General features: G+C 43.4%; 1 protein-coding gene across 2 annotated transcripts in view; it reads left to right on the forward strand.

Annotated features, from left to right (window-relative positions):
- The window catches only part of PHF3 (PHD finger protein 3), a 640,592-nt gene that overhangs the window by 88,228 nt on the left and 525,008 nt on the right, over window positions 1–27,356 (forward strand). Inside the window, exon 3 of one of the 2 annotated variants that reach the window (XM_085610899.1) lies at window positions 11,600–11,761. The exons of the other annotated variant lie outside the window; for it this stretch is intronic. Within the exon in view, the coding sequence (XP_085467025.1) occupies window positions 11,600–11,761 (162 nt within the window). The remainder of the gene's footprint in view (window positions 1–11,599; window positions 11,762–27,356) is intronic. 2 annotated transcript variants of the gene reach the window in all.

Consider the following 27,356-nt stretch of genomic DNA (forward strand, 5'->3'; position numbering starts at 1 on the left):
TTGAAGTTTGGCTCTTGAGGTCTTAGAATTTGGCACCTCAACCTACCTCCAGATTATATGTCTATTGTGAAGGAGGCACGCAGACCTACAACGAAAGTGTGATATGCAGCTAAATGGAAAAGGTCTGGGCACTACAGTAGTCCCAGGCACATCAACCCTCTTAAGGCAACAGTCCAAGATATTGTCTGTTTTTTTTCTTGGGTGTCTTCGACCATACTGGTTTAAAACCCTCCTTGTGTGACATCAGATGTATGCCCCGGAAATCCCTCAACACAGTCGCCTTCTTCAGATTTTTTTCCGCCGTTGGGTCTAGAAGCGTATGGGAGAGCTCCGATGTTGAGGATGAAGAAAAAGCAGAGAGATAACACTTTTTCTACCGAATATCACCACAGAGGGGAGAGGATTGGTCGACGACTGATAACAAGAAGAGAGTATCAAGGAAATACCGAAAACCACAGATTAACACCAAGAAGAGAAGACCAACATAGCAAGACCACGTAGTTGGAGAATGAGAAAGGGGCCTGGAGCATACCTACTTTAGATTCTGCTATAAGTGCCACCCCAAGTATGCACAGAACGGTACACCCAATGTCTTTATCCTCTGCCTCCCTAGGACAGCGCATAGAACTGTCTGGCATGCGCAGAGTTCTTGCCCAAAACGATCAGGGCAAGGCAGAAGCAGAGGTGGGCACACTATGCATCGCCACAGAGGAAGCCGGAGTCTCTAAAAGACCTGGGCCTGTCAAATGACAGCAGAAACTTCCTAGAAAAAGAGGAGGCCCAAATGAAGAGCTGGAGCTTAATGAGATCGACTAGAATCAAACCGGCAAGAGCCTCAGGAAAGTGGCGGGAGAGGAACATAGACCAAAAGTAACCCCATAGAGCTGAGAAAGTTAAGCCGAAAACCTTGGGCTTGAAGAAAACTGCAATGACGCCTAAATCGTCGACGCTGGAGGGCAGAGTGAAGTTCACAGAGCCACACAGGTCCAAGACAAGGGACACCCATGGAGGCGGACCCTTGAAACCGGCTTTGACTTCGAGAAAGGATCAAAGAGACGGTGAGAGCAAGCTCAGCGCGGTCGACGAAATTCAGATCACGCCCTCCAGAAATTCTGGAGCCTTGACGAGACAGAAGAGCCTCTCTGCATTGATGCTCAAAACTGCTGAAGCACCGTGACACCTGACCTCTATGTCGAAAGGTTTGTCAGCATTGATGTCAAAACAAACAGTCGAAGCTGAGCGCAGAAAAGTGCTTGAGATAGAGAGTAAAAGAAAGCATTTTGACGCTCTACATAAAAGGTTGAGGGTATTCAATGACTCCCTGCAGGGTTACAGAATCCCTCTGAAAAGGAAGGTGGAAGTAGAGGAAACAGAGGAGCTGGAACAGCCCTCTATCCCTGCTACACCAGAGCTGCAGAAAAAGATAAAAGAGGAGTTCCTTGATCTTGAGGAGGAACAAGAAAGCATCTCTCACATAGGAGAAACAACAGATGACTGCAAGATATCTATGCAGAGTCACCAAACGAAGGAGTGGAGTCTTATCCATCAAACCCTTCTCCACCAGATGACACCACTGCATAAAACAGAGTAGTAAAGAGGGCTGCAGACAACTATTGAGTGCAACTGGAGCAAGTACAATCCGAAGCATGTTTCCTCCTGGAGACACTGTTAGTGGAGTAAAAGAGAAACCCGTTTAAGCCAGCGCTCCCATGCATGCTAGACCAGGGCAGAGAGGCTTTTAAAGAACAAGCTGCGGCTAAGGTAATAACCCCATGGGTAGAAAAGAAGTATAGCTTTTCATCAAGAGACCCACCATACGTCAGGGGAAACATGCCAGCAGACTCCCTCTTCGTGGTTACAGCATGGAAAAGAGCAAATACACCTACGTCTGCAGGACAACCCCCTGACAGGGAGCGCAAGAGAATTGACATGGTGGGGAGAAAGATGGAAAGGTCAGCAGCAACATGGTGGCATGTAGCCAACTCAAACACCTTACTAAATAGGTATGGTCAGCAACAGTGGAACGAAATAGTGAAGCTAATGGAACATCTCCCAGAGTAATTCAAAAGGAGAGCAAACACAGTCCTGCAGGAAATCAAGAACATTGCCAACACATTCTTGAAATCCACCCTGGATGCGGCAGACACAGCAGATAGACAGCTCTTCACAGACACAACATTGCGCAGACTCGCTTGGCTGAGAATCTCAGAATTTAAGCAAAAGGACCAGCCAGCTATCATCAGCATACCTTTCACAGGAGACAGCCTATTTGGAGAGGCAGTAGACAAAGTGCTCCAGCACATGAAAAAGGAAAATGAGACCGCCAAGGTAATGGGGCCTCACAGTACAATGGAAACTTTTGGGGAAGCATGACTCAGAAAAAGTGAGCAATATCAGCAAAAGAAAACCATACAATTGTTCACATCGCTCACAGACTTCAGCAGCCACCAAAGTGAACTGCTCACCACTCCAGAATGGCGGTGCCGCTCAAGTTCCAGCCGGTCCCTTTGTGGCTCCGGAAGAGGCAGAACCCCAAAAGGGAGAACTCCATCACTAAGTGACAGCCCACAAGGAACTCTCCTACACAAGTCACCAGTAGGAGGAAGAATCTGAGGAATCTTACAAGAATGGTAGAGAATAACCTCCGACAAACGGATACTTAATATCATAAAATGTGTCTGTTGCATAGAATTAACAAAATCATCCCCAACAACACAACCATGGCTAAGGAAGATAGAGCTAGATGAACACAGACGACTACAGCAGGAAGTGGAAGATTTTTTAAACAATGAAGCAATAGAATTAGTTCCCCAGGAACATACACTTAAATGGGTTTGTTTATTCAATCTACTTGCTCGTACCGAAACCAGAGATGACCTTAAGACCTATACTGGACATGAGGTAATTGAACAAGTTCATAAAAAGTGCAAAAATTGAGGATGACAGCGCTACAGGAGGTCATTCCCCCGATAGGTGAAGGAGGCTACATGGCAAACATAGACCTCAAGGACGTCTACCTGCACATACCAGTAAACAAACGTCACAGACAATGTCTCAGATTTGTAGTGAACAAGACTCGCTACCAATTCAAGCTATTACCTTTCGGAATAAAGTCAGCACCACAAGTGTTCATGAAATACTTGGCTGCGGTAGCAGCACACATAAGGCATCAGGGAATGCACATGTACTCATACTTAGATGACTGACTAGCGAAAGCAAAGCAAGCAGTCAAGCTAGAAGAACATCAACAAGGTGATAAAGAACCCCCCCCCCCCCCAACTCTTTCTATCGCCTACAAAAAGTCAGATCAGATCCCAAACATGAAGAAAACATTCCTAATGGCAGTCTTGGATTCCCAGTCAGCCAAAGCAAGACTAGTTAGCAAGAGGATCGAGGCAATTATAGAGCAGAGTCGCTGTTACCAGAAGAGGAAACGTCTGACGATGAGAGCAGTGGGGTAAATGATCTGCATGATGGCTTATTGCGTTCCCCCTAGTGCTACATGCAAGGCTACATATGAGGCCAATGCAAGAATGGGTCCGGCAGCGATGGTCACTATCAATCGGGAGTTAGGACAATCTAGTGGTTGTTACGGACAAGGTTCAGAATGAGATACAGTGGTGGAACCGCAAAACATTAACAGTGGGGAACTCCTTCCGTGACCTTCACAACAGATGCATCCCACATGGGATGGGGAGCTCACATGGGCAAGCTGAAGACCAGGAGCCCCAAAGAACCAGTGCAACACCTAAATGTTCTGGTGCTGAAAATGGTTTCTCTGGAATTATATGCCTTCCAGAAACATATGACTGGGAGGACGGTCTTAATTTGAATAGTCAACACAACAACAATGCACTACCCGTACAAACAAGGGGGGGCTGGTGGGACAAGATCCTATCCGTTATCAATCTGGGCTCAGGATATATAGGGATCGGCAAAAGCGAGCAAGGTATTGATAGTAGCAATGCACCTACCAGGAAAAGAAAACACAGATGCCGACAGGCTAAGCAGAAAGGCAAACACCAAATATGAGTGGGAACTCAAACAAGAAGTGTCAAGCCAGATCTTCAGGATCTGGGAGACTCCACAAGTAGACCTCTTCGCAACACACAAGAATGCAAAGTGACAAAACTTTGCATATAGGTTCTTCCCCCCAGAGTCGCTGGGGAATGGCCTGTCGATAAATTGGTCAGGGAGATTTGCTTACGCCATTCCACCGATTCCAATGATACCGAGAGTAATCTAAAAGTACAGATTGGAACAGGTCAACCGTATCCTTATAGCCGCTCAATGAACTCGGCAGACATGGTTTTCAGGCATTGTAGAAATATCCCAAGGGCAATATATTCCAATCGCAGCACACCAAGACATCTTAATAATACAGGAAGAACAAGTGTGGCACCCGGAAGCAAACACCCTCAACCTGGCAGCATGGCTCCTGAGGACTTAGAGTTTGGGCACATCAGTTTGCCAAGAAGGGCAATGGAGATTCTAAAGGAACCAAGGCGACCAACAACATGAAAATGTTACTGCAACAAATGGAAAATATTCAAATTATGGTGTAATAGGCCTGGGAAAAACTGAGACCGGACGCAAGAGGCCTCAGTCATTAGATACCTGACACATCTACCAGACAATCAGCTCTACTATGCCTCTATCAAATTCCACTTTGCAACAATTGTAGCTTACACAAGAGGCACTCTGAGTAGAAGTTTCTTCACCACACAAGTGGTGAAGTGCTTCCTAGAAGCGTTGGAGAAAGTAGCACCACCAAAAAGCATGGGAATGTCTTGCTGGAGCTTGAATGTGGTGCTCACCCAGCTAATGAAGTCACCATTTAAACCAATGCAGAATGCACAATTGAGGTTTCTAATCCTCAAAACTGTCTTTCTCATGGCCATCACTTCGCTAAGAAGAGTAAGTGAGATACAAGCACTCGCCACCCAAGAGCCATGCCTTCGAATACATAGGGACAAGGTGGTCATGAAAACAAACCCAAAATTTGTTTCAAAGGTGGTATCAACATTCCATGTTAACCAAGCAATCCACCTACCAGCTCTTTTTCAAGAACCTAAAACGCAAGCGGGATTAGCGTTGCATACTTTAGATGTAATAAGAGCAAATATGTACAATTTGGAGAGAACATAGGACATCATGAAAGGAGAACAGTTCTTTGTATCCTTCAGACACGCAGGGAAAGGACTCCCAGTCACCAAGGGAACAATTGCAAGGCGGATAGTATAAACAATAGAATATTATAACAAGGCAGGAGGAGTAACCTTGGCAGATAAGTCAAAGGCTCATTCATTGAGGGAAAAAGGAGCAATATTCACCTTCTTAGGTAGTGTGGTATTAGAAAACATTTGCACAGGTGCTACATGGTCATTCATTGATACATACCTACTCTAAACACTACTGAGTGGACATTGAGATCAACAGAGAGACAGAAATGAGACAAAGAGTACTCACATATTTGTTTGCAAATACACTCTCCAGGGAACCCAACCAACCCACATAAAAGAAAACTGCTCTGCAATCTGTGCACAGCATGTGAATCCAGAAAAGATTCATGCTGCAAAACGAAATGGTTACTTATCGGTAGGAGTAATTTTGCAGCTTGAAGAATTTTCTGGATTCACATGCCGCCCACCAACTCCACCAGTAGAGGTATATTTACAAACTCAAGACAGTAATGTCATCTGGAAGAAGAAGAAAGAATCTGAGGGCAGGCTTCTGATGTCACACAGTGAGGGGTCTAAACCCAAATGGTCGATGACTCCCAAGAAAAAAAAAAGCTAGAGACAGAGACTTCAAGGAGACTATTCCGGACCCAACCACTAGGCAGCGGAATAATGCACGGCATGTGAATCCAGAAAATTCTTCAAGTTTGCTCGCTCTAAAGTGGTAATAGCACAGTGGTTGGTCAAATGTATCCAGACCTGTTACCTTAAAGCCAAACGATCTTTGCCTGTCCACTCCAGACCCCACTCTACCTGCAAAAAGGGATCCTCTGTAGCTTCTTTTGACAACACTCCTATAGAGGACCTCTGCAAAACAAATACCTGGTCTACTCCACACACTTTCACCAAGCATTACTGTGTGGATGTCTTTTTTTGTTTTTGTTTGATCTGTTTATTACATTTTTTACATTGAATAGTACAGGTAATTACATAAATATTGTCATAAAGAACCAGTAGTCAGTCCAAGTAAGAATATCGCAATGTCAAGACGACCCAGCTGACATCAGTTCAAACTCGGTAACAGCAAATAACATACATCAGGTTACATACATAAATAAAACTCTGTCTACAGAACAGCCTGTCCTGATTGCAATGCAGCATATACATACATTACATGCACAGATAGGTTGCTTATACACATTTCGTATGGCTTCACTCCGCCACGTCAATTTAATTAGCTAAACCCATGAACATAACTAAAAGGAAGGGTAAGGAAGGTAAGCAGGATCCCCCTCATAAGCGAGTAACAAAAGGGACTGTATCAGGGCTCAGCGCAGAAAATGCTGTTCAGACAATCATGCATTGTCATAGTATAAATACTTGAAATCAATAAACGAATTAAGTTTGGGGTATACGGGGCACTCCATAGCGGTCAGTTGACGAGTCAGGTCACAGTACTATACATAGAGAAATCAATATTAAATAGTGGTAGGAGTGTCTGGCGGGTCAACCGGATATGGCATCCTTTGTAGGGTGCACACCATTACACACTATTAGAGACGCCTAGCAACAACAAACGGAGTGTGTAAAACGCAGGACATCCTGCTCGAGATCCTCACTCAGCTGTTCGTACCGTTGCACCGCACCCTCGCAGACGGAGGGTAGGTTCTTAGCGCGACGCTTGGTTTTAATTTTCCTGGCATACTGGCACAGGTCTTAACTGGTCTAAATTGTTATTTTAAAAAGATTAAATTGCTACATTGATTCATTGCCCACTCACCTGCACTTTAAAAGATTGTTCACCTCACCGCTTTGGTGAGACGGTCACGGAACGCTCGAGAAACGCGCCACTTACTGAGCGCCATCTTTGTTAGCGGTCTAGTGGCTGGCCCATTTAAGAAGGGGTATGCAAGCGTGCAGCGCGCGCACCGATGACGCGCTGGAGGCGCGCCAGAGGCAAGCCCGTCTACGCCCGTCCGCGCCTCGGTCGCGCCCAGCGCCCTCCACGCTGGTTCAACCAGTACAGGTAGGATTTGCTATTCAAGGGACAGTCTACTTAATATCGGTAAAGGTGGAAGGGGGGGACCTTTATGGACCTTGACATGTGGCTTGATTAACAGCAGGTCCCTGATAAAGCATCATCAGGAGAACTTTAACTTGTTGGAAGACCAGGACCTGGATTTCCTATTTATCACAGAGACCTGGATTACCCCGGACTCCTCTGTGGAGATTGGGTTTGCCTGTCCACCAGGCTACAAAATTCTCCATAAACCTGGTTTAACGGGGAGAGGAGGGGGGATAGCGATAATATTTAAAGATAAATGGGACTGTGCCCCGCTACAGGTAAACGAGATAGCTGGGTACGAATTCCTGGGCTTTACCCTACAAGAAGCCAAAGGGAGAGTGCTGACCGGCCTGGTCTGCTACAGACCCCCGGGTCCAGATCATCATCAACAACAAGCCTTACTCGACACCATTGCTGGTCTAGCACTGACACACTCTAGACTACTATTACTTGGTGATTTCAATCTCTGGGAGACGGGGAGCCTGGGGAATCATCTACAAGCTCTAAATCAAACCTGTGAAAACTGTGGCCTATTACAACATATCCAAGAGCCAACTCACCTGGGAGGACATACGCTTGATCTGGTTTTTGCCAAGCAGTCTGAGCTTGAGGTGCTCAATATATCCCCGCTAAGCTGGGCAGACCACTTTTTGATATGCTTTAGGATTACTCTACCCCGTGCTTTATCGACTGGAAGAAAACCAACCTCCTTTCGGTGGGGTAGAGACTGGGCAAAACTTTTAAAAGAGAGTCTAGTTCCTCTTGTTACTGAGCCATTTCGACACGACCCTGACGTCTCAGTAAAGGAGAATTACAACAGTTACAGCAATCTTATCAACAACACGCTTGATGGCTGTATCCCTAGGAAAAAACTTAAAATTAAGGCTACACCATCTGCCCCATGGTTTAGTGAGGAACTGAGAAAGCTCCGCTTCGTCCGACGACAGGCAGAGCGAAGATGGACTAGGTCATATTCTGAAATAGTTAAAATAGCCTCCAAACTAGCCCAAGCCCAATATAACCAAGCCATCAGGGAAGCTAAGGCACAGTTCTATGCCAGCTCCATCCTACAGGTGCCCAGCAGCACCAAGGCCCTTTTTTAAATCGAGTCTAGTTCCTCTTGTTACTGAGCCATTTCGACACGACCCTGACGTCTCAGTAAAGGAGAATTACAACAGTTACAGCAATCTTATCAAGAACACGCTTGGTGGCTGTATCCCTAGGAAAAAAATTAAAATTAAGGCTACACCATATGCCCCATGGTTTAGTGAGGAACTGAGAAAGCTCCGCTTCGTCCGACGACAGGCAGAGCGAAGATGGAGTAGATCATATTCTGAAATAGATAAAATAGCCTCCAAACTAGCCCAAGCCCAATATAACCAAGCCATCAGGGAAGCTAAGGCACAGTTCTATGCCAGCTCCATCCTACAGGCGCCCAACAGCACCAAGGCCCTTTTTTAAATCGTTAAAGACCTCAGCAACCCTGGGTGCACGGCAAACAGAATTCAGGCATCACAAAGTCTGTAATGAGATAGTCACTTTTTTCATCGAAAAGGTGGCCAAAATTGTAGGGGGTTTTGATATTCCCTCTAGTGGAACATCGCCAATTATTAAGGAAGACAGACATATCACCTCACTGGAACATTTCCAACCTCTCACAGACGATCTTTTCATCAGCCTAGCGCAGGAGGTTTCATCCGGTTCACCCCTTGACCCTCTTCCTCATAAAATCTGGAAGGAGTATGGCCCTATCCACTTCCCGGCCTTGCGGCACATATGCTGCCAATCCCTGGAAGAAGGAGTGGTGCCAGATGTCTGGAAACAAGAGTTAGTGACTCCCCTGTTGAAGAAGCCATCTCTAGATCCTACGCTGCCAGTTAGTTTCCGACCCATATCTCTGCTGCCTTTCCCTATTAAAATCTTGGAAAAGCTGGTTAGCAAGTCCCTGTCATGCTATCTAGAAGAGAATCACCTTTTGGACAGAGACCAGTTTGGATTCCGGCCAGGGCACGGGACAGAGACCGCTCTGATCACTGTAATGGACAAGTTGAGAATGCGTGCCGACAGTGGGACCTCGTCAGTGTTGGTCCTACTGGATATGTCGGCCGCATTCGACACGGTCAGTCATGCGGTACTGGTGGCAAGACTAGAGAGCATTGGAGTGAAGGGGTGTGCCCTGAAGTGGCTTCAATCTTATCTGTCAGGCCGACAGCAGGCAGTTAGCATGTTGCCTTTTGTCTCCCCCTGGTCCTCAGTATGCTTCGGAGTACCTCAGGGCTCAGCAATAAGTCCGATCATTTTTAATGTCTATCTTAGCCCTTTGATCCCTATCATAAAATCTTTCGGGATTGATGTTGTCAACTACGCCGATGACATCCAATTGCTACTTTCCATTGAAGGAAAGCACGCACTGTCCATGAGCTCCTTCCAAGCGTGCATGGGGCAGATCTCAGATTGGCTAGGGGCTAACTCCCTTCAGCTCAATGCTGGGAAAACAGAGTTGCTGTTCTGTGGTGCAGCTCAACTGTCCAGACAGTTAACGGACGAATTTAGGCTTCGACCAGAGGATGAACCCTTAGTGGCAGCCAGGACGGTTCATAACTTGGGGGTCATGGTGGATGAAGACCTTCAAATGAGAACCCAGGCAAATAAAACAATCGGCATATGTTTTGCACTATTGAGAGCCCTCCGCCAAATCCTCCTTCTACTTTCAAGTGAAGTGAGACCACTAGTGGTCCGCAGCATCATTATGAGCAGACTGGACTTCTGTAACTCCCTGTATTTGGGCGCACCTAAATACATTCTGCAGGGGCTGCAAAGAGTCCAGTCTATGGCAGCCAAACTGGCCCTCAAGAGACATCGCAGTTCCTCTGCGACGTTGGCACTGAGGGACTTACTCTGGCTACCTATCAAGGACAGAGTCAGTTTCAAATCTCTATGCCTTGTCTACAGAGGTTTACACGACACAGGCCCGCTTCCCCTTCAAGAGCGGTTTACCTGGTATGCGCCCAAAAGACTTCTCCGGTCCACCAGCCAAGGCCTGGCGTCTGTTGCCAGAGTGAAATTGACAAAGCTGGGAGGCAGAGCTTTTGGCACGGCAGCAGCTCGCCTTTGGAATGAAATTCCCATAAGCCTCAGACGAGCTGACTCGTTGCTGATGTTTAGGAGGAACCTTAAGACCTGGTTATTTGCCAGAAACTGCTAGCAACATTCCTGTTCAGCGACCTAACCGTTCTGTTCTGCTCTATGTCATCAGGGTCTCTAAGCGCCAGGATACCCGTGGGGTGATAGTTGCGCTATACAAATATTTTATACAATACAATACAATACATTCCATACCGCGGAGATAGGAAATTTAGGGTGAGGACTGCTTTACAGTCTGTGCACAGCATGTGTATCAACCGCTACATATGCGATGAAAAGAAAATGTTATTTACCCAGTAAGCATTTGTTTGTTGCATGAATTGCTGTAGATTCACATGCACCCACTCCCCTTAAAACTTTGGTTGTTGCAGAGGCCCTTCCTTCTATATTTGTGTGCGTGGTCATCTTCTGTATCTTTACGCTACATTCCTATCCAGTCCCTCTGTGTGGAAAAGCAATCTAACAATGTAGCCAATGTCCCTATGAATCTTCAGTATGCAGTCACCGAACCTCGTGACTCGAAGACTTAACAAGTTAAACACATCCGAACCCAACACTAGATGGAAGGAGTGTGCACAGCATGTGAATCTACATCACAATATATACCACGTAAAGTTGCTTCCACAGTAAGTAACATTTTCCTTTCTCACCACTTTGGTAGTTCTTCTTACCCATTTCATCCCTGGCCCATAAAGGAAGGTTTTCTGAAATGTCCAATAGTAAAATGCCAGCTGGTATGCCTAGCGCTCTGTCCTTGGACTAGCACCTCAAAAGTGTGTAGTGCATATATTAAGCACAGCTAATGCATATTTATTATTTGCCTTGTAAAGCCGGGCATGACAGGTGAGTATGTCCGGCGGTGCAATTGTAGCTCAAGTAGCAATTAAATTCGGAACCAGTGGGCCTAGTTATAGTAACTTGATTGTGTTATTTGACCTGTGGTTCTTGAGACAGTTTTCATATATTGCAAGTTTTGTTAACTCTTCTGGTTATCGTTTTAGATGTTGCACCTCACAAGACCCAGATCATTTTAGTGTAACTAGGATTTTATGGTCTTACATGCTCATTAGGCAACGATCTCCATCGTTGATGGATCTAGCATTATTGAGAGCAGTGCATTTTTGACATGGGCTGTAGGAGTGCTGATAATATAGTAGATTCAAAAGATCTTATGTTTCAAGGGATGACCGTCGAGTATTTTCTTTTCCAGTCATAGGTCTGGATGATGATATGGATGAAGGGTGTGTAAAAGAAAGTACTCATGATGCCATCGATGAAGATGACGCGATCCTATCATGCAGCAACGTAAGGCACAGATTGGATAAGTCTGCAGTCAATTGTTCACGAAAATCACCTCGCTTGATAGCACAGGGTAAGCTTGCTTATAAAGCACTCAACAGAGCAGTATGAGTGACTCATACCTTAAAGCACCTTACTAACTATATATTCAGTAGCAGAAAACCTGAATGCAATATAATGGAACTTAATGAAGGTGCTCAAGTCAACAAAATCAAAAGACAATCCAGTGCATCACTTGATGTAAAGTTGCATGATATAATGGAAGTAATATATCAACATGCTAAATATAAGGTGTTTAGCGCAGTTTATTTCACTGATGAAATACAAATACCACCACATATGAAAATTAAATGCACCAACAACAAACTCTCCGGCTAATAGCAAAGCCTATGGCGAACGCAGTAGCCAAATGATTGCTGTACAGCTGCAGAGATCATAACGGGTCTCACTAATTGCACTTGTAACCACTAATGCTTTGTATGCATACAACAAATACAACATGAAATACTACACTTATACCATAGCACCTGCCACAAGTGTAAAAACCCAACACAATCATATGGACATGTGGAGCACTCAAAATAGACTATGATATTCAAAATGCATACACTATTTTACAAATCATATGCCTAACAACAAACCTACATCAACGGAAGACAATAGAAACACCAGAACTGAAATACACACAGAAAAAGAGACCATACAGAAATCAGTGTGTGGCTCTTAAAACAATTAGAATTCCCTCTCACCTACACCTCAGTAATGTCCTATTTCTCCACTCCCGTCGCTGTACTCCCACTATGCTTCACCCCTCTACTTAACTGCTTTTCATTGCCGAATTACAGTTAAGCAAAACACACCAATTCCTATCAACATAGCACCTAAAACTGTATGGTTGACAAAATAATGTTTTTCAACAGCACTAATAGCAAAGAGTCACCCAGAGCATGTACAAAACTCTCTTGGAACACGTTTCTCTAAGGTCCTGAGTCTCTTAAAAAATGTTAGGACTAACTGTGGTGTGAGGCTGTATACTGTGTGTTTACGTGCCTATGGGTAAGAAAAAGAAAGTATAATTTCTCTGAGGTTTGTCTTGTTGCTCAAGCCAAGGTACCAAAGTTGGGCCAAGGTTGCTACCATCACTGAAACCTTTAACTTATTTGGACTGGACTGTGAACCATTATCCAACATGTCTGTTTCTCATAAGTGCATATTGAAAACACGGCTGTGTTTCCACTGTCAACTGCAATTGTGCAAAATATGATTTGTTTGTAACTTGTGATGTCCTGTGTATGTGTGTACGGCATTATTTGAGAATGCATGTGATGTCACATTCAGCCAGGTCTAATCAACAGACGTGTAGAAGGTATATAATTTTCAGTTTAATGATGATGTTGTTGATCTAATTTGTGAAGTCATTTTTAAGGGCATGGAGTGCATTAGAAGGGTTTATGGTTGCATAGATCACAATACTGTTTTTTAGGTTGATGAACACAACTGTGATTCTCATCCAACTGAAGTGGACTGTATATTGATTTTGTTACTCGCCAATGTTATCTTGTGATCTGAGTAAATAACCATAACATCCCTTTAGCTGATTTTCAGTGGTTCTTTTTGATTTTGTTATATGTCATGGCCCTTACCTAAAGTATCTATGGGGTCCCAGCAGTGTCATTTCATCCCATTGTAGCCTATTTCATCTGTCCACAAGGAAGCGTGGCACATCCTTTAGACAAGCCTATTTGGATTTGCTCACAGGGTTTGGTCTTTGGCCAAGGCCTGAACATGAAACCAGAAACCTGGACCATTAACCTAACTTAAACCTTACATGTAGGGTTAGAAATAGGATTAAGGCTAGTTTTACAATTATAGCTACCTCCTGTTCGGTTCCAACCTGTCCCTCATCGGCTTCCTTATTAGTGATCAGAAGAACATTTGGTCTGTGTTTCAATTGCATGGTTAGCTGCTTTGATGTAGGTTTTATTTATTTATAATCAGGTTTATGCAGTGTGGACAAGACCCGTAGTTTGACAGAGCAATTCACAAAAGATCAGTTTCCTACACAAGTTAATAGCCAATAGTATAATAAATATGTATAAATAACGGTAAGTTAAGGGTCATAAGATATGACACATAATGAAGTTAAATTGATCCGATAAAATGTGAGCTATACAAATGTCAACATAATACTTTAACCTCAAGCAGTTATGTCAGAAAGTTCAAAGTCACATTAACCTTCTCCGAAAATAGCAGCAGAGAGGTAGTGCTCTTTGACGTTTTGAAGTAGCATTGAAATAACAATTTTTTTCGCTCTTACTTCAAAAGATCATAGGATGATATTGTTCTAATGGCACCCTTTGGTACACTTACTTGAATCTTCGTGTTTCCAGAAAAATATTATCCTTGCTCAGATGTGTTTGGGTCCTTGGTTAGTTATCGTACAAAGTAGCAAGCAGTACTTTGAAACACAACTTTATATGTGATAAAGGCAAGTTTGTAAATGTTCCTGACTTCTATAGGGATCCATTTAGAAGAGACCAGGATGCCCGTAGTATTTTAGAATTTTCTTGTTTCCTTGGGCAGTCTAGTAGCTGTATGAGTGTTTTCTAAGAGGGGGTTATATGCAGTTTGGGACACCTTTAATTAGTCATATGCCATAGTCACGTTTACACAGTATGTGGACTGCATTACTATCTTAAAATCCGAATTCGGGAAACAAGGTTTGATTGAGTTGAAATGTAGCCCTCTGTAGCGTTGAAGTGTCTTTGCAACCAACAGTATTTGTCCAAAGCAGTGCTTTCCAAACTTTTCAAATTGGTGACACACTTTTTAGATATGCATCATTTCGCGACACAGTAATTCAGTTTAACTAGCCAACCGGATGTTAAATTAACTGCATTTTTAGACATGCATCATTTCGCGACACAGTAATTCAGTTTTACAAGTCAAAAAGCCTATAATTTTAGTTCAGTAGCCTCAATGCTCATAGTGATTGATAAAACATTACTTTAAAATTGTAAAAAACGGTATGGTAAAATATTATAAAAGTTGTTTGTAACTTTGAAAAATGCATTTAATAAAACGTCTTCTACAATCAAAAAGACTCTTAGGAGTTTTAAAGTAGCTGGACTTTTGAAAAGGATAAATGTTATGTATAACTTTTGTCAACTTATACCAACTATATTTAAGTTAATTTACCTGCTGCTGAGCGCAAGTGTACTGCCAGGATTAGGTTTGAATGTATGCATAGATAACTCACCCATCCATTCACCACTGAACTAGACATTTCAAATCTTTTTTTAAGGTCTCCAAGAGACAATGTAGTTATCCAGCTACAACTCAGACTTGTAAATTATACAAAGATCAATGCATCCGGTCCAGGTCTGGTCAACCTAGCAAAGTTATTTTCCTGAAACCTACGGTTTCACTGTATTATGTCTACCTAGCTAGCACATTTATTTTCCTCAAACCTATGGTTTCACTCTTTTATATTAGTGACTGATATCATTGAGTTATTAGCCTACTAGCAAGAACAACTACATATGTTTCAGCCAATGGGGCAAGGTTCTGTCACCCAGGCATCCTTCAAACTAAGCATGCATGATGATTTGAGTTTTAATAGCAGACTAAACATTCAAGTATACCTTGATGTGCTTGCAACAACAACAAAGTTCTGTCTCATACGGCATGGAAATCAAGCATAGTAGAGTAAACCTTATTTAAAAAAAACACGCTAAGATAATCTGTTTTTCAAAATTAATGGCTTACATACTTTTTCTTATAATTGGCCTGTTTCCTTGCCTTCATTGTCCACCAGAAATACGCCCGTTAGACGATACCATAACAGAAGTTATTCTGTCACTCATTCTTGTATTAATAAATGCTAGCAGCCCATTCCTGATCTTGCAAAAAAATCCTATCAATCTAGTAGGTTTCGGGGAACGGGCTTAGACCCCTGGCTGTGCCTGTAACCCAGAACGGGCCCAGAACCCCTTGCTGTGCCAGTAATGGTCCACTGGAGGGCAGAAGCCAGGCGGCCACATCCCCCAACACCATGAGGCGTCATGCCGATTCGGGGAATGGGCCTAGACCCCTGACTGTGCCTGCTTCACTACCGGACCACTGTACGGGCCCAGGCTGTGCCCATAATGGCCCACTGGAGGGCAAAAGCTAACAGCTCCATCACCCATCCCCTAACAATCATGACAGTATATTACTCACCGCTGAGCCCGCGGGAGAATGGCAGCGCTATGCTCCTCCTTTCCACCTTCTGCAGAAACAGGTACTGCGTCACTGACATGCGCAGTACCGTCCTTCATGATGAGTAGACTGCGTCTAGAGTTCGTCCACGCATCTTCGTGCGACACACCCACACATGGCAGGCGACACAGTACCGTGCCGCGACACAGAGTTTGGAAAGCTCTGGTCTAAAGTAAGCCTAGTGGTCTCCATAATGTTGGGGTTACAGTTTAGTCTTAAAACTGAATTCAGCCATCTTAATATTGGGATTGAAGATTTATGCAGAAATATAAGGAGGAGTTCTTTTTTAAGAGGATCAAGCTTCAAGTGGTGACAAGGCATCCCGTCTGGGTTGACTTCCCAGGCATTGGCTAATTATTGAATGTCCATTGGGGGAGGAGGGTGGCGACTTTTAGGTGGAATTCAGTGTCGGCATAGACATTTTAAGAGATTCTGGTGAGGCTAAGTGTGAAGGCTAGTGGCTCCTATGCATAGATTAATGATGGTAGGAAGGAAAATGGAGCATTAGGGTACTTCTTATTTGAGCTTGACTAGGTTGAAAAGGCAATTTCAGTTGACGCCGATTTCAGGTATGATGTTGACCAATTGAGAACTGCCCCATTGATACCTATTCTATTTTCCAGATTTTTTAAGACCATGTGATGGTTTACTGTGTCAAGGGTAATAAAAGTTCATGGACAATCAGGAGACTGGAGTTGCCCTTATCTAAACCCTGAAGAACATTGTTCTTTGTTGTTAAAAAGCTGTTTCAATTCTACAATTCAACCTGAAGCCTGATTGGAGCTCATCCAGCAGGTTTTCTTCTCACGGAAATTTTTGAATTGTGTCTCTAACAGCTCTTAGAACCTTTGCCCGCAAAGGAAGCTTTGAGACCAGGCAAAACATGTTCAGATCGTTGGGGCCGTCCACTGATTATTTTTGTTCTGGTAGCAAATGCAAAGTCTGGCCTATTTTTAAACTCTCTATGACTGTACCTTGAGCTAAGGAAATTTTTATCAGGTTGCTTCAGTATGGAGTAACTGAGGCTCTCTTTACATTAAGAAGTGTATTGGGAATGTGCTCTAAGAAGAAGGCGGTGCGGCTGCACATGGTGAGGTAGGGAGAGATAGTTTCTTCAACTTTTCAATGAAGAAGTGTTCAGAACTCCTTAATTCCTCATTGAAAGAGGTGGGTGCCATGTCTGGTTTGGTAAGGGTGTGTTGTTTCACAGTCTCGACTAGCCTTTATGTGCATTTTCTTTTTAGCCTACTGTATCTCTTTTTCTTGATAGATAGAACTTTAAAGATAAGTTGTGCAAAATGTTTTCACATTTTTCAAGGATGAATATTGCTGAAAGTTTTAGAGGATTTTCTTACATTTGTTTAGTTCTCTAGAAAACCAGAGAGTTGAGATTTTTTGGTTTTAAGTGATTGATCAGCAGTCCTATCTGTAATCCCTCATTTTATCTTTGTAGTAAGATTTCATGATATTGATTGATTGCTCTGTAGGTATAGTGTGTACAACTGATGTAAGTATATTAATGTCTCTTACCAATTGATTTGGTCTCGGGCTGTCGTTTGGTTAACTTTTCTAAGGAGTGTACAGAAAATGGGATGTGAAAGTGGTCAGACGAGTCTACTGGAATTGGTTTATGGTTTTCCCTTCTTTGGTTTTGAGGAGTGTGAGAAAATGGGGTTATGTTGCAGGACCCCTCCTCCCCCAAACACACACTTTTTCCCTGGCTTTTGATGCAACGTTGACTGTGGAGTACTGGGTCCCTGCTGTCTAGGTTCCCAGTACCTGTGTTCTTTCCCTAAAAACATGTCCACAATTAGTACTTCTGCCCCCCCAGTAATTCCCTAGTAAGTTGTACCTAGGGCCTGGAGGCTGAACAGAGTCCCCTGGGGCCCTCTCACTAGGACCATGCTACTGCCCCTGCAGCAGACATGTCATTGTGAGGTGAAACAAAAAATAATCAAGTCGACATGGGACAATGCTTTTGTGCCATGCCAGCTAGCACTGCCTAAAATATAGGTAAGTCACCCCTCTAGCAGGCCTTACCAGCCCTAATGCATGGTGCACTATATCCTAGGTGTGGGCATTTCTGCATGAGCAGATATGCCCTCACAGTATTAGGATCTATTCCCTAATAAATTGGAAGTGCAAGGGAAGCTATAGAGAGTACATGGGCTGGGAACTTGATAGCTAGAGTTCCACAGCACCATGAACCCAGGAGTGTTTGGTAATAAACAGCTCCTTGTAATAAATCCACACTGATGCCAGTTTGAGATTTATTAAAACATGTACTCAGAGGGCATCTCAGAGATGCCCACTGAAAACTTACCGACCCTGTTTTGGGCACTGACTAGCTTTAAGCAGCCTGCCACACCCATACATAATTCTGGACACCTGGGTGGAGAGCGTCTGCTCTCTGAGACCAGAAACAATTCACATCTGGACAGAGGTGTCAAAACGTCTCTCCCCAGATTGGGCCAGTGCTCGAAGCGGAAGCTTCAAAGGCATGCCACCTTTGTAATGCGACCCCCAGCCTCTGCTGCTAGCAGCAGATGGCAGCCACCGGTTTACACCCCCACTTAGGGTGGGAAAACCTGCTGGAAAACTTAGAAAGGCTAGGAGGTGTGTCCACCTTTTCCAACTCCACCCCTCTGGTGGAGTAGGCGAAGTTGAGCACACTGTTCAGTCCCCTCCATCTTGAAGATGAGGGGACCCTCCAATCAAAGGTAGGTCAATGCCCCCTCCCAGAGGAGGGTGGCACAATAGTGGGTGTTGTCCCCCGAGGTAAGCCACCCATTGGCCCTGCGTACTACTAAAACGCTCCCTAAATTTAGTATTTAGGAGGCTCCCCCAGACCTAGAAACTAGATCTTTAGTGACGTAAGAAGAAAGAAGGTGATCCTGCAGAGAAGACTGAAGGCGACGACTGCCTTGGTCCCAGCCCTACCAACCCGTCTCCAGCTTCTGCGAACCTGTGACCTGTCTTGCTGCCAGCGACCTCTTAAAACCCTGGGAGGACTGCTGCCTTAGAAAAAGACTCCAATCTCCCGTGGACAGCGGACCAGTCCAGAAGAAACCAATTCCAAGGACTTCGGATTTAGGCAGATCCTGTCCACTCTGCACCTGACGCTCACAACCTGAGTGGCTCACCTGTGCAGTGAAGTCTCCCCAGTGATCCTGACCTCGTGCCCAGCATTGGCTGACTGCTCCTGACATCCACGACGGTACCTGCAGTGTGAATTCAAAAAATCCACCCCTGACCATGACCGGTTCCAATAAGAAGACTCCAACTTTGAAAGGCACCCCTGCCCCAGCCCTGAGTGAGCTGAACCGATGGTGCCCCTATGACCCCCTACAGCTCTACTTACCTTTGCTGTTGTTGGTGTTTCTCCTGCAACCTCCGGTGCCACTCCTACAGCCTCTTTGCCGAAAGAAGAATCCCGATTGAAAAGCAATGGGAATCTGATGTCTAATTTGCACCCTGCACTCGGCCACGCCTGTGCCTCTGGTGTATGTTTTATGCTGCTTTGTGGCTCCCCCTGTGCTTAACCTAACCCCCAAAGTCTAACCCCTGAAACTGCTCTACTTAGCTGCAAGCAGTGTGGCACCAGGCACCCCCGTCTATTTTGGAAAGCATTGAGCCAAACTCAGATTTGACCGCTGCACTCGGCTGCCCATGTGCCGCTGGTTGTGCAGTTTTGGTACTCACCTGGCCCTTGCTGACTTTCGGCCTCGAAGACTTGAACTGTAAGTTGCGCACTTACCTGATAAACCGCAAAGCTGTTTTCGGCATAGGATAATATTTAACATGATTGAAAACATTTTAAGTGTCTATTTTTTAAAAGTGCAAAGTATTTTTAATTAAAAACTTACCTGAATGCGAAGATCTTGGTCTTAAAATAAAAAGTAAACAAAGTGTAATTTATAAAATTGGTCTGGATTTCCTTCTTGAGTCGTGTGTCCATTATTGATCACTGTTGTGAAATAAATGTTTTACACTCCTCTGTGTTAGGTCCAAGGCTGTTCACCCACCCTACCACCAATAGAGCACTTTGGGTAAAACATAGTATAGAAGTCGCTATCCAGTGTTATGAGTCACACTGCCCTCCTAACTTTGTTCCATCCCCGGCCTCTCATCCACAAGCCAATCTCACATAAGGTTTTGCAACACCATGCAAACTGTGTCTCACTGCGTACATCCCAAAACGTTCCCCCACTATGTTTGTGTTGTAGTACCATGCTTGAAATACAAGACTGCCAGCTCCTGCCAGTGTTGCACTTTACAATAAAGTGCTACTTTCACAGCTGAAACCTTACCCTTGGGAAGTCTCTCAGCTTTCTAGTTGCAACTGTTGACATCAACCTCCTTTCGCCCAGCATCTAATTCCTTTCCTCCTACATCTCATTAAACCATCACGGATTACAGACAAGGAAATGTTGTAGCACAAGGCTAGTTTTGGCTGACAGAAAACCTCTCCTAAATTTTCTTGCATCAACAGAGACCTTGATATTTGCAATTGGTAAAGTGCCTGACAAGTGTATTCAACTGTTGAATCACACTAATACTCTGATGACTGTGCCCATAGCAAGGAGAAACTGGATTCCAACACAAGTCCTGTTTCCAGTTGAGTTGACAGGAGCAGTGCTCTTATGGCTAAGCATGAAAAACAAGGTAAATTGCGCTGGGGTGGAGCTGCACCGTAAAACAGTGAGAGAGTGTTTAATGTAAAAGTTGGGACCGGCAGGTTCTCTACCTTTTCCTGAGAAATTTAGAGAAAGACTAGTAACGTTACAGTCACAGGCATTAGACAATGCTATTAATACCTGAGGAAAATTTAAATCTGGTTAGGTGTGCTGTAAGAAAAAGCCAATGTCTTCTATGTCTGTTATCCTCCTGCTTCCCTCTACAGGCTTCGCTCCTGTTGAGGTGGTTGATTCTTTGGGTTTGTGTTCTGTGTACTTTCTCTTTATTAAATCAAAGGATTTAAGTGAGGCTCATATTTTGAAATAAGTTCTTTCTTCTGAACTTATTGAACATCCAGGCCTTAAAGATGACTGAGTTAAAATATTGAATGAAAAGTTACAGTATAAAATGAAGATGATATTAGAAGCGCTTTGGATTGCCCTACCAACCCCTGCCAGGTGATAGAATAGTTGTTGGCAACCAGTCATGTGAAAATGCAGTGGGGGGGCTTGCTCTGATACAAAAGAGGCAAATAGTGGTTTCTTTAGAAGTCTTTGTTAGTAACTTACTAAAGGTACTTGCCTTACGGACCCTGCATTAAATGGTAGCATTTTACCCATAGCTGGAGCTCATCAGATCTCATTCCAAAGACAGTCCTACCTATATAATGATAATGTTCTTTCAGAACTTGTGAATAAAAGGCGCTGTTCTGGAGAAGGCACAGGCTATAGTAACATCACAAGTCCTGTGTGATTTTTCATTTAGGCTCCATGCATATCCAATGGCGGCTGGTGACATTTGAAAGTGTTGGGCGTAAAATAATAGTCGTACTGCACTGTGGCTAGTGAGCGTAGCGAGCAAGCTCGAACAACTTTCGGGGGGGGGGGGGGGTTCTCCCCCCCGAGAAAATTTTGAAAAAAGAGTAAACAAACGGTGCATTTTCAAGCGAATTTGAGGGCACAGAAACCCCTTTCGACTAATTTGCAAATGTCCACTTACACCTTGCCAATGTTAATACCATTGAGTGGCTGAACAAAGTGCTGCGCCTGACCTGCACAATGACGCCGTCCGACCAACCATCCTGTCTTCCGTGTTATTACTGCTCCATAGCTTTTTTTTTTTTTCTTTTTCAAGCCTACCTTGAGAAGGTAATCCCAGCGTTGCATTTAATTAAAGTAGCAACTCTGTGTGTATATATAGGAACGGAATCGATCTGGGTTTCTTTTTAAAAAAAATACCTTTTAATTTAGTTTAGCTAATTTAGTTTTTAACTTCACATTTATTAAGTGTGAATCTTGCTTCCATGGTTTGTCAGTGACAAAGGCCTGCCAGAAATGCTCCATCTTCTACAGATGGGTGTCTCAAAGTAATCAGAAAATCTCCACCTTGTGACTGACATAACTAAACATGTTGTTATTGTTACTAATTGCAACTGAAGCGCACTGTCCAGCGTTTCACATACTGTTTTTAATAAACATTATTCTGCGGAAGATACGTACGTTATTAAAGCTAATTGCACCTGAAATAAACATGCAGTATAACAAATACAAAAAGCAGTCTTTGTGTACTTTGTCACCAGAATCCCTACCGTGATGGAGCATACATATCACTGAAAAAATATTATTTTTCTCTCTCCACACTCTCTCACACGCACACACGCAACCACACACAAACACACACAAGCACACACCATACACAAACTGGTTTAAGCTCTGCCCGTGTGACCAGTGCCGGGCTGAAAGGCCACACGTTAAGCAGATCAATAAAATTACTTGCATGAATGTAACCGTTTTAGTGACCATAACAACGACACAAATACTAAGAATATGAAATTAAGACCCTTTCACTTGCGCTGAGCAGAATGAAATTTAAGAGTAAGTACTAACAAACATACACAAGCAAGCACTGGTGAAAACAGTTGGTCTGGCTTTTTCGTAATTGCTGAAGGGTGCAGTGAAGCAGATCCAGTCAAAATGGCCATACGCCGCCTAGGTTCAAAACTCAATGTCATGTGGTGAATACAGCGCTGTTGGCCCTGACACTGCATTATGCTAACAGGTGTTTTGATGCAAATACAGTCATTTTGATTTTCGCCCTGACGTTCTAAGTGTGTTGTGTTTGTGTGTTGCAGCATTGCTGATTGGCATGCTTGTGATTAGGTCTTGTGTGTAAAGATTTTACATCCAGGCTGTGCATTCGGACAGGCATTTTGACCAACAACAAGGATTAATGCGCTTACGGCACTTTGTGCACACTTTACACTACCCCCATTGTGGTGTACGCCAGCCAGTGTACGCCAGAACTTTGCTATCCTCTGACACTCTTGTTTTTACCCCTACATTTGCACTTTTACATGCAGGAAGTGTGCGTGTGTGAAATGCACATAATAAGCAACGTATATACTGTGCATTTGAAGAATGCTTTATGTACTTATTATGAGATTGTCCTCAAAATCTTCTGTTTATGTCCTCAATACAGGGATAGGCTTGTCCTTGTGCTGGAATGTGCATAGAATTCTGTATTAAGATTGAGGAATTACCACAGAAATCAGCATTTCTGAGTCGATTTCCACATTTCCCAGCATTTCACCATGTTTTTATTGGCAAAATCTGTGTACAGAAAGCAACTCGTAAGTGCAGTTTTCAGCCAACTTCCGTTTCCACAATAAACGCAATTACAACGAAACTCATCAGGACCATATAATTGACTGCATATAAACATGGTTTCAGTCGCGGCCTGCAAAACGGGTGGTTGGGGTCGCACGGGAGGGGGGGGAATCTATATTAAATAAAAAAAACTTTACTTACCTTCCTCCGTGACCGCATCCCACGCCGCCGCCTCAGCTCCTGGCGCGTTTTTGGCAGCCTCCCTCGTCATGCACCCCTAACCCCCCCCACCCTCGTGCAGGACCACCCACCCTCCCCCAACCAGGCACTTCTGCTTTCTCGCAGTGTGAGAAGCAAAAACATAAGATGGTAGTTTTAACATTTTATGTTTCTGCCTTCTCACAATGCAAGAAAGCAGTGTGGGGGATGCCCCCACACCCCCATGGAGGAGCCACCACTGTGCATATCTCCTTCCTTTGAGACTGGTCAAAGAAAAAAGAAAATGAGGAATGTGAGCCCAGACTTTAAGAAATCATATTGCCAGTGCCAGGTCATTCAGCATTCAAAAGTGCGAGCTCTTTGAAAGAAGAATTTGTTTGTGTTTTAAGAAGCTTCTCTGCACAAGAATTAATGCAAAAACTATGCTCCACTATGGAGGACGTTGCTTTACAGCACAATCCTTCCTTCCTTAATTCCTCCCTCAGTCCCTTCTTCCTCCCTTCCTTCCTTCCTTCCTTCCTTCCTTCCTCCCTACCTACCTTGGTTGAAGCTGGAATACTTTTATATAGTTTGATCTACAGTAATTTGAACGAAGGGTGGTGACGTGTGGAGAAAGGAGCAGGGGAGAGGAGTACAGAAAGGGTCTTTTGATTGAATTAAGAAGTTGGAACTGCATCCAGTGTGAATAATTCTCAGGGTCATTTGCCATTTTCTCTCTTTTACGCTGGAGAGCGCTTTTTTTAACAATGAATTATCACCTCACAAATATTTGAGTGTTTTATTTAATTTATTCTTTATTTCGGTTCAAAATAAAACCATAAAAGTCACATAAAAAAGACAATAGAAGAAAATACATATCATGCCGGCATCAGTAGGGGAAAGGAAAATAAGGAATGAGCAGCTCTATTTAAAGGTAAAAAGGCAATCCTAGTCATTAATACATTTACACACCAACCATTTCTGACAGACCCTAAATGACTGGTTGAATTGTATTACGAGGCTGTTTTGGGGTTGATATTCCTAATGTTATCGAACTGGGACTTATAAGACCTCAGAACTTGAGATTTGTTGGACTGTGGATTCTTTTATATTGTAATTTGCCATTTGTCCAATTAGACATTGGGGGTACAACCCAAAGTTGGATACATTCTAGGCTTGTGAGAGGATCTAGATTGGGTGCTGCTGTATCTTCTAGTAGCAGGCACTAACACGTAGGGCTGACGACACCACATTACACGGTTGGTCGGTTAGGTTATCTACTCTTGAGTGGTGCGGCCCGTATCCTAAGTTCTGTGGCCCCATAGACAGTTAGTAGTCCGGGAGAATGGATAAACGTAAAGGTGCAGCAGGCACCTTAGATGCTTTCCTAATTAGAGCAGAGTCCCTGCTGTCCCACGAGATCCAATTGACAGAGAGACGATTATTATTGACCCTTCCCTATTTCCACTTCATAGAGAAGCAAATATACCGCTATAACCAGGGATAACAATCCATAACGGATCTGAAATATCGGCCCCGTTAAACCTGACTTCATCATCCCTAAATCAAGCATCTGCCGATGATATTAGTTTGAACACAGAAATTGGACCACAACCCGTAAAACAAATAGATAAGATTAAGGGAAGGGCCCCTGGAGCGAGACAAAAGCACGCTCTGGGGGGTTCAGAATTTAAGAAAAAAAGGGGTTTACGGTCTAACTCGCAGAAAAATCAACAAACAGAGGAACAACCAGGGGAGCCGTTAAAAACATGTAGTACACAGACAGAAGTGGATTTTACATCAACCAGTGAAATAGAAAATGAAAAGTTTGAGGGTTTAAAACGAGTAATTAGTGGGATATTAGAAACAGCACTAAAAGCGATGCTAACTCAGATAAGTGGCTTAATAGACAAGAGATCAGACTGCATGGAGCAAAAGATAAATCAGCTAACAGTACTTGTAGGTGATATGAAAGAGAAAGCAGAAAGAAGTACTCCCTGCATCGCCGAAAGAGGTGGAAATCTAAAGAATTTAGATGAACCTCGCCCCTCGAGTTTACCGGACTGAATAGTGGGCCTATAGACATTTTTGCACATAAATTGACAACAGGAAGTGACAATAGGGAAATGGGCTCACGGGAACAGGCACAGAATAGTGAGGCCATTATGAGGGGAACAGATACCTTGAATGGAAATGGAACTCTAAATCAACCCATGAGGAGGGTAGGGTTAGATAGAACCAAAAATCCAAAAGATATTTCCTTGGCTCCAAGTTTTGATGTCATTGGCCTACCGCATGCCCATATGTCCTAATCTTGGTAGGGGTTACGGTGTTAAAAATAGGTCAAAATGAGTCATGGATGACCCTACGAAATAAAACAGCAGATTGGCTCACAAAACATAAAAAATTCAGCCCAAGACACATTAATGAAATCTTGATGGTCCGAAGAGTAGGATGGGTCGGTGATTCCCCTAAAAATATAGACGGAGATTGCATAATAGTAAATTTCCGTCGGCCGCAGCTGGTTAGATCACTTCTGAATACCAGAGAGGAAACTTTTATACAAAATACCAGCATACATGCTCTCCCACTGGGGTATTTCTATAAACCTAATCTAAGGTCAACAGATTTTGACGACGCCCCAATACTATCTTCGAATAGATTCCAAGTTCTATCTACACTAGACGCAGTAGAATGACAACCAACTGAGGTCGTCAGCAAAAATCTTTATCTAGAAAAAAATACAATTAATAGAAACAGGCGAGAAATACCCACCATTAATATACAGTATCAAGAGGAGGGATTGGGGAAGCGAGTAGATCATAACATATATAGGTCGTGCATAAGTGTTAGGGATGAGAAGCAAGAATTGGACATTATCAATGTCTGTACATGCTCCCCTTGATTTAAATAATAGTGATGAAAGGTTAAATATAATAAATTTAGGAAGAAAATGTGACGAAGCCTTAAGATTACCATCCTGGAATGTAGCAGGATTAAATAGGAATCTCAGAGACGCCGAATGGATGGAGTATACAGAAAATAGTGACATTTTATTTTTACAAGAGACATGGGCATTGGATTCCCTGCACAGGGCAGGGTATAAGACCTTTAATGTAAAAGCCATTCCTTCAACGAGAGGCAGGGCCTCGGGAGGCCTTACCATATGGATTAGGATAACCCTTAAAATAGAATCTATGGCATTACACACACTATCTGAGGATTTGTCTGTTGTAAAAATAAAAACACTGGGGAATTTTTATAAAATATTTAATTAATGTTTACAACAGGCCGGGCCCAAATGCAAAGGAATCGATAATAATAAACCATCTGGATAACTTTTTGAACTCATTAGAGCCAGGTGCAATGATAATTGTTGGATGTGACCTCAACTGTAAGTTCGAACCGGTTGTGGGGTTCCGCAATTTATTTGAAGATGAGGACACCGCCCATAATATCCTTGTCCTGCAAAGTAGCCCGTTAGTGTCCTGCACTATAGCAGTTGCCCAGATAATGAAATTAACAACAGGGCACAGGCTATCTTCAGATAAACCTAATACTCCTACCTTCTGTAGAGGCACTTATAGGAGCTGTATTGACTACATAATAGCATCTGTTAATTTTTGGCCAAATATACTAGATATGAAAGTAGATGTTAAATCTGACAGCGACCATCGACCCTTGCATTTGTTAATAAAACCAGACCTCTTTATGGGTAAAGCTCAGAATAAAGGGGAAATAATGCCTTCACTTGATGGTAGTATAGTGAGCAATAATCGTCGTGCCTTAAAGTGGGCGAATATATTAGGCAAGGTGGAGTCCATGATACAAATATACAATGTTTTTTCCGATATTATTCAGTCACATTTAGACGTCCCAGAAGTGGAATTCCCGATAACGACCACACATTCCAAGTTGCAGGAAGCA

The sequence above is a fragment of the Triturus cristatus genome, chromosome 6, assembly GCF_964204655.1.
Source record: "Triturus cristatus chromosome 6, aTriCri1.1, whole genome shotgun sequence".
Lineage (NCBI taxonomy): Eukaryota > Metazoa > Chordata > Amphibia > Caudata > Salamandridae > Triturus > Triturus cristatus.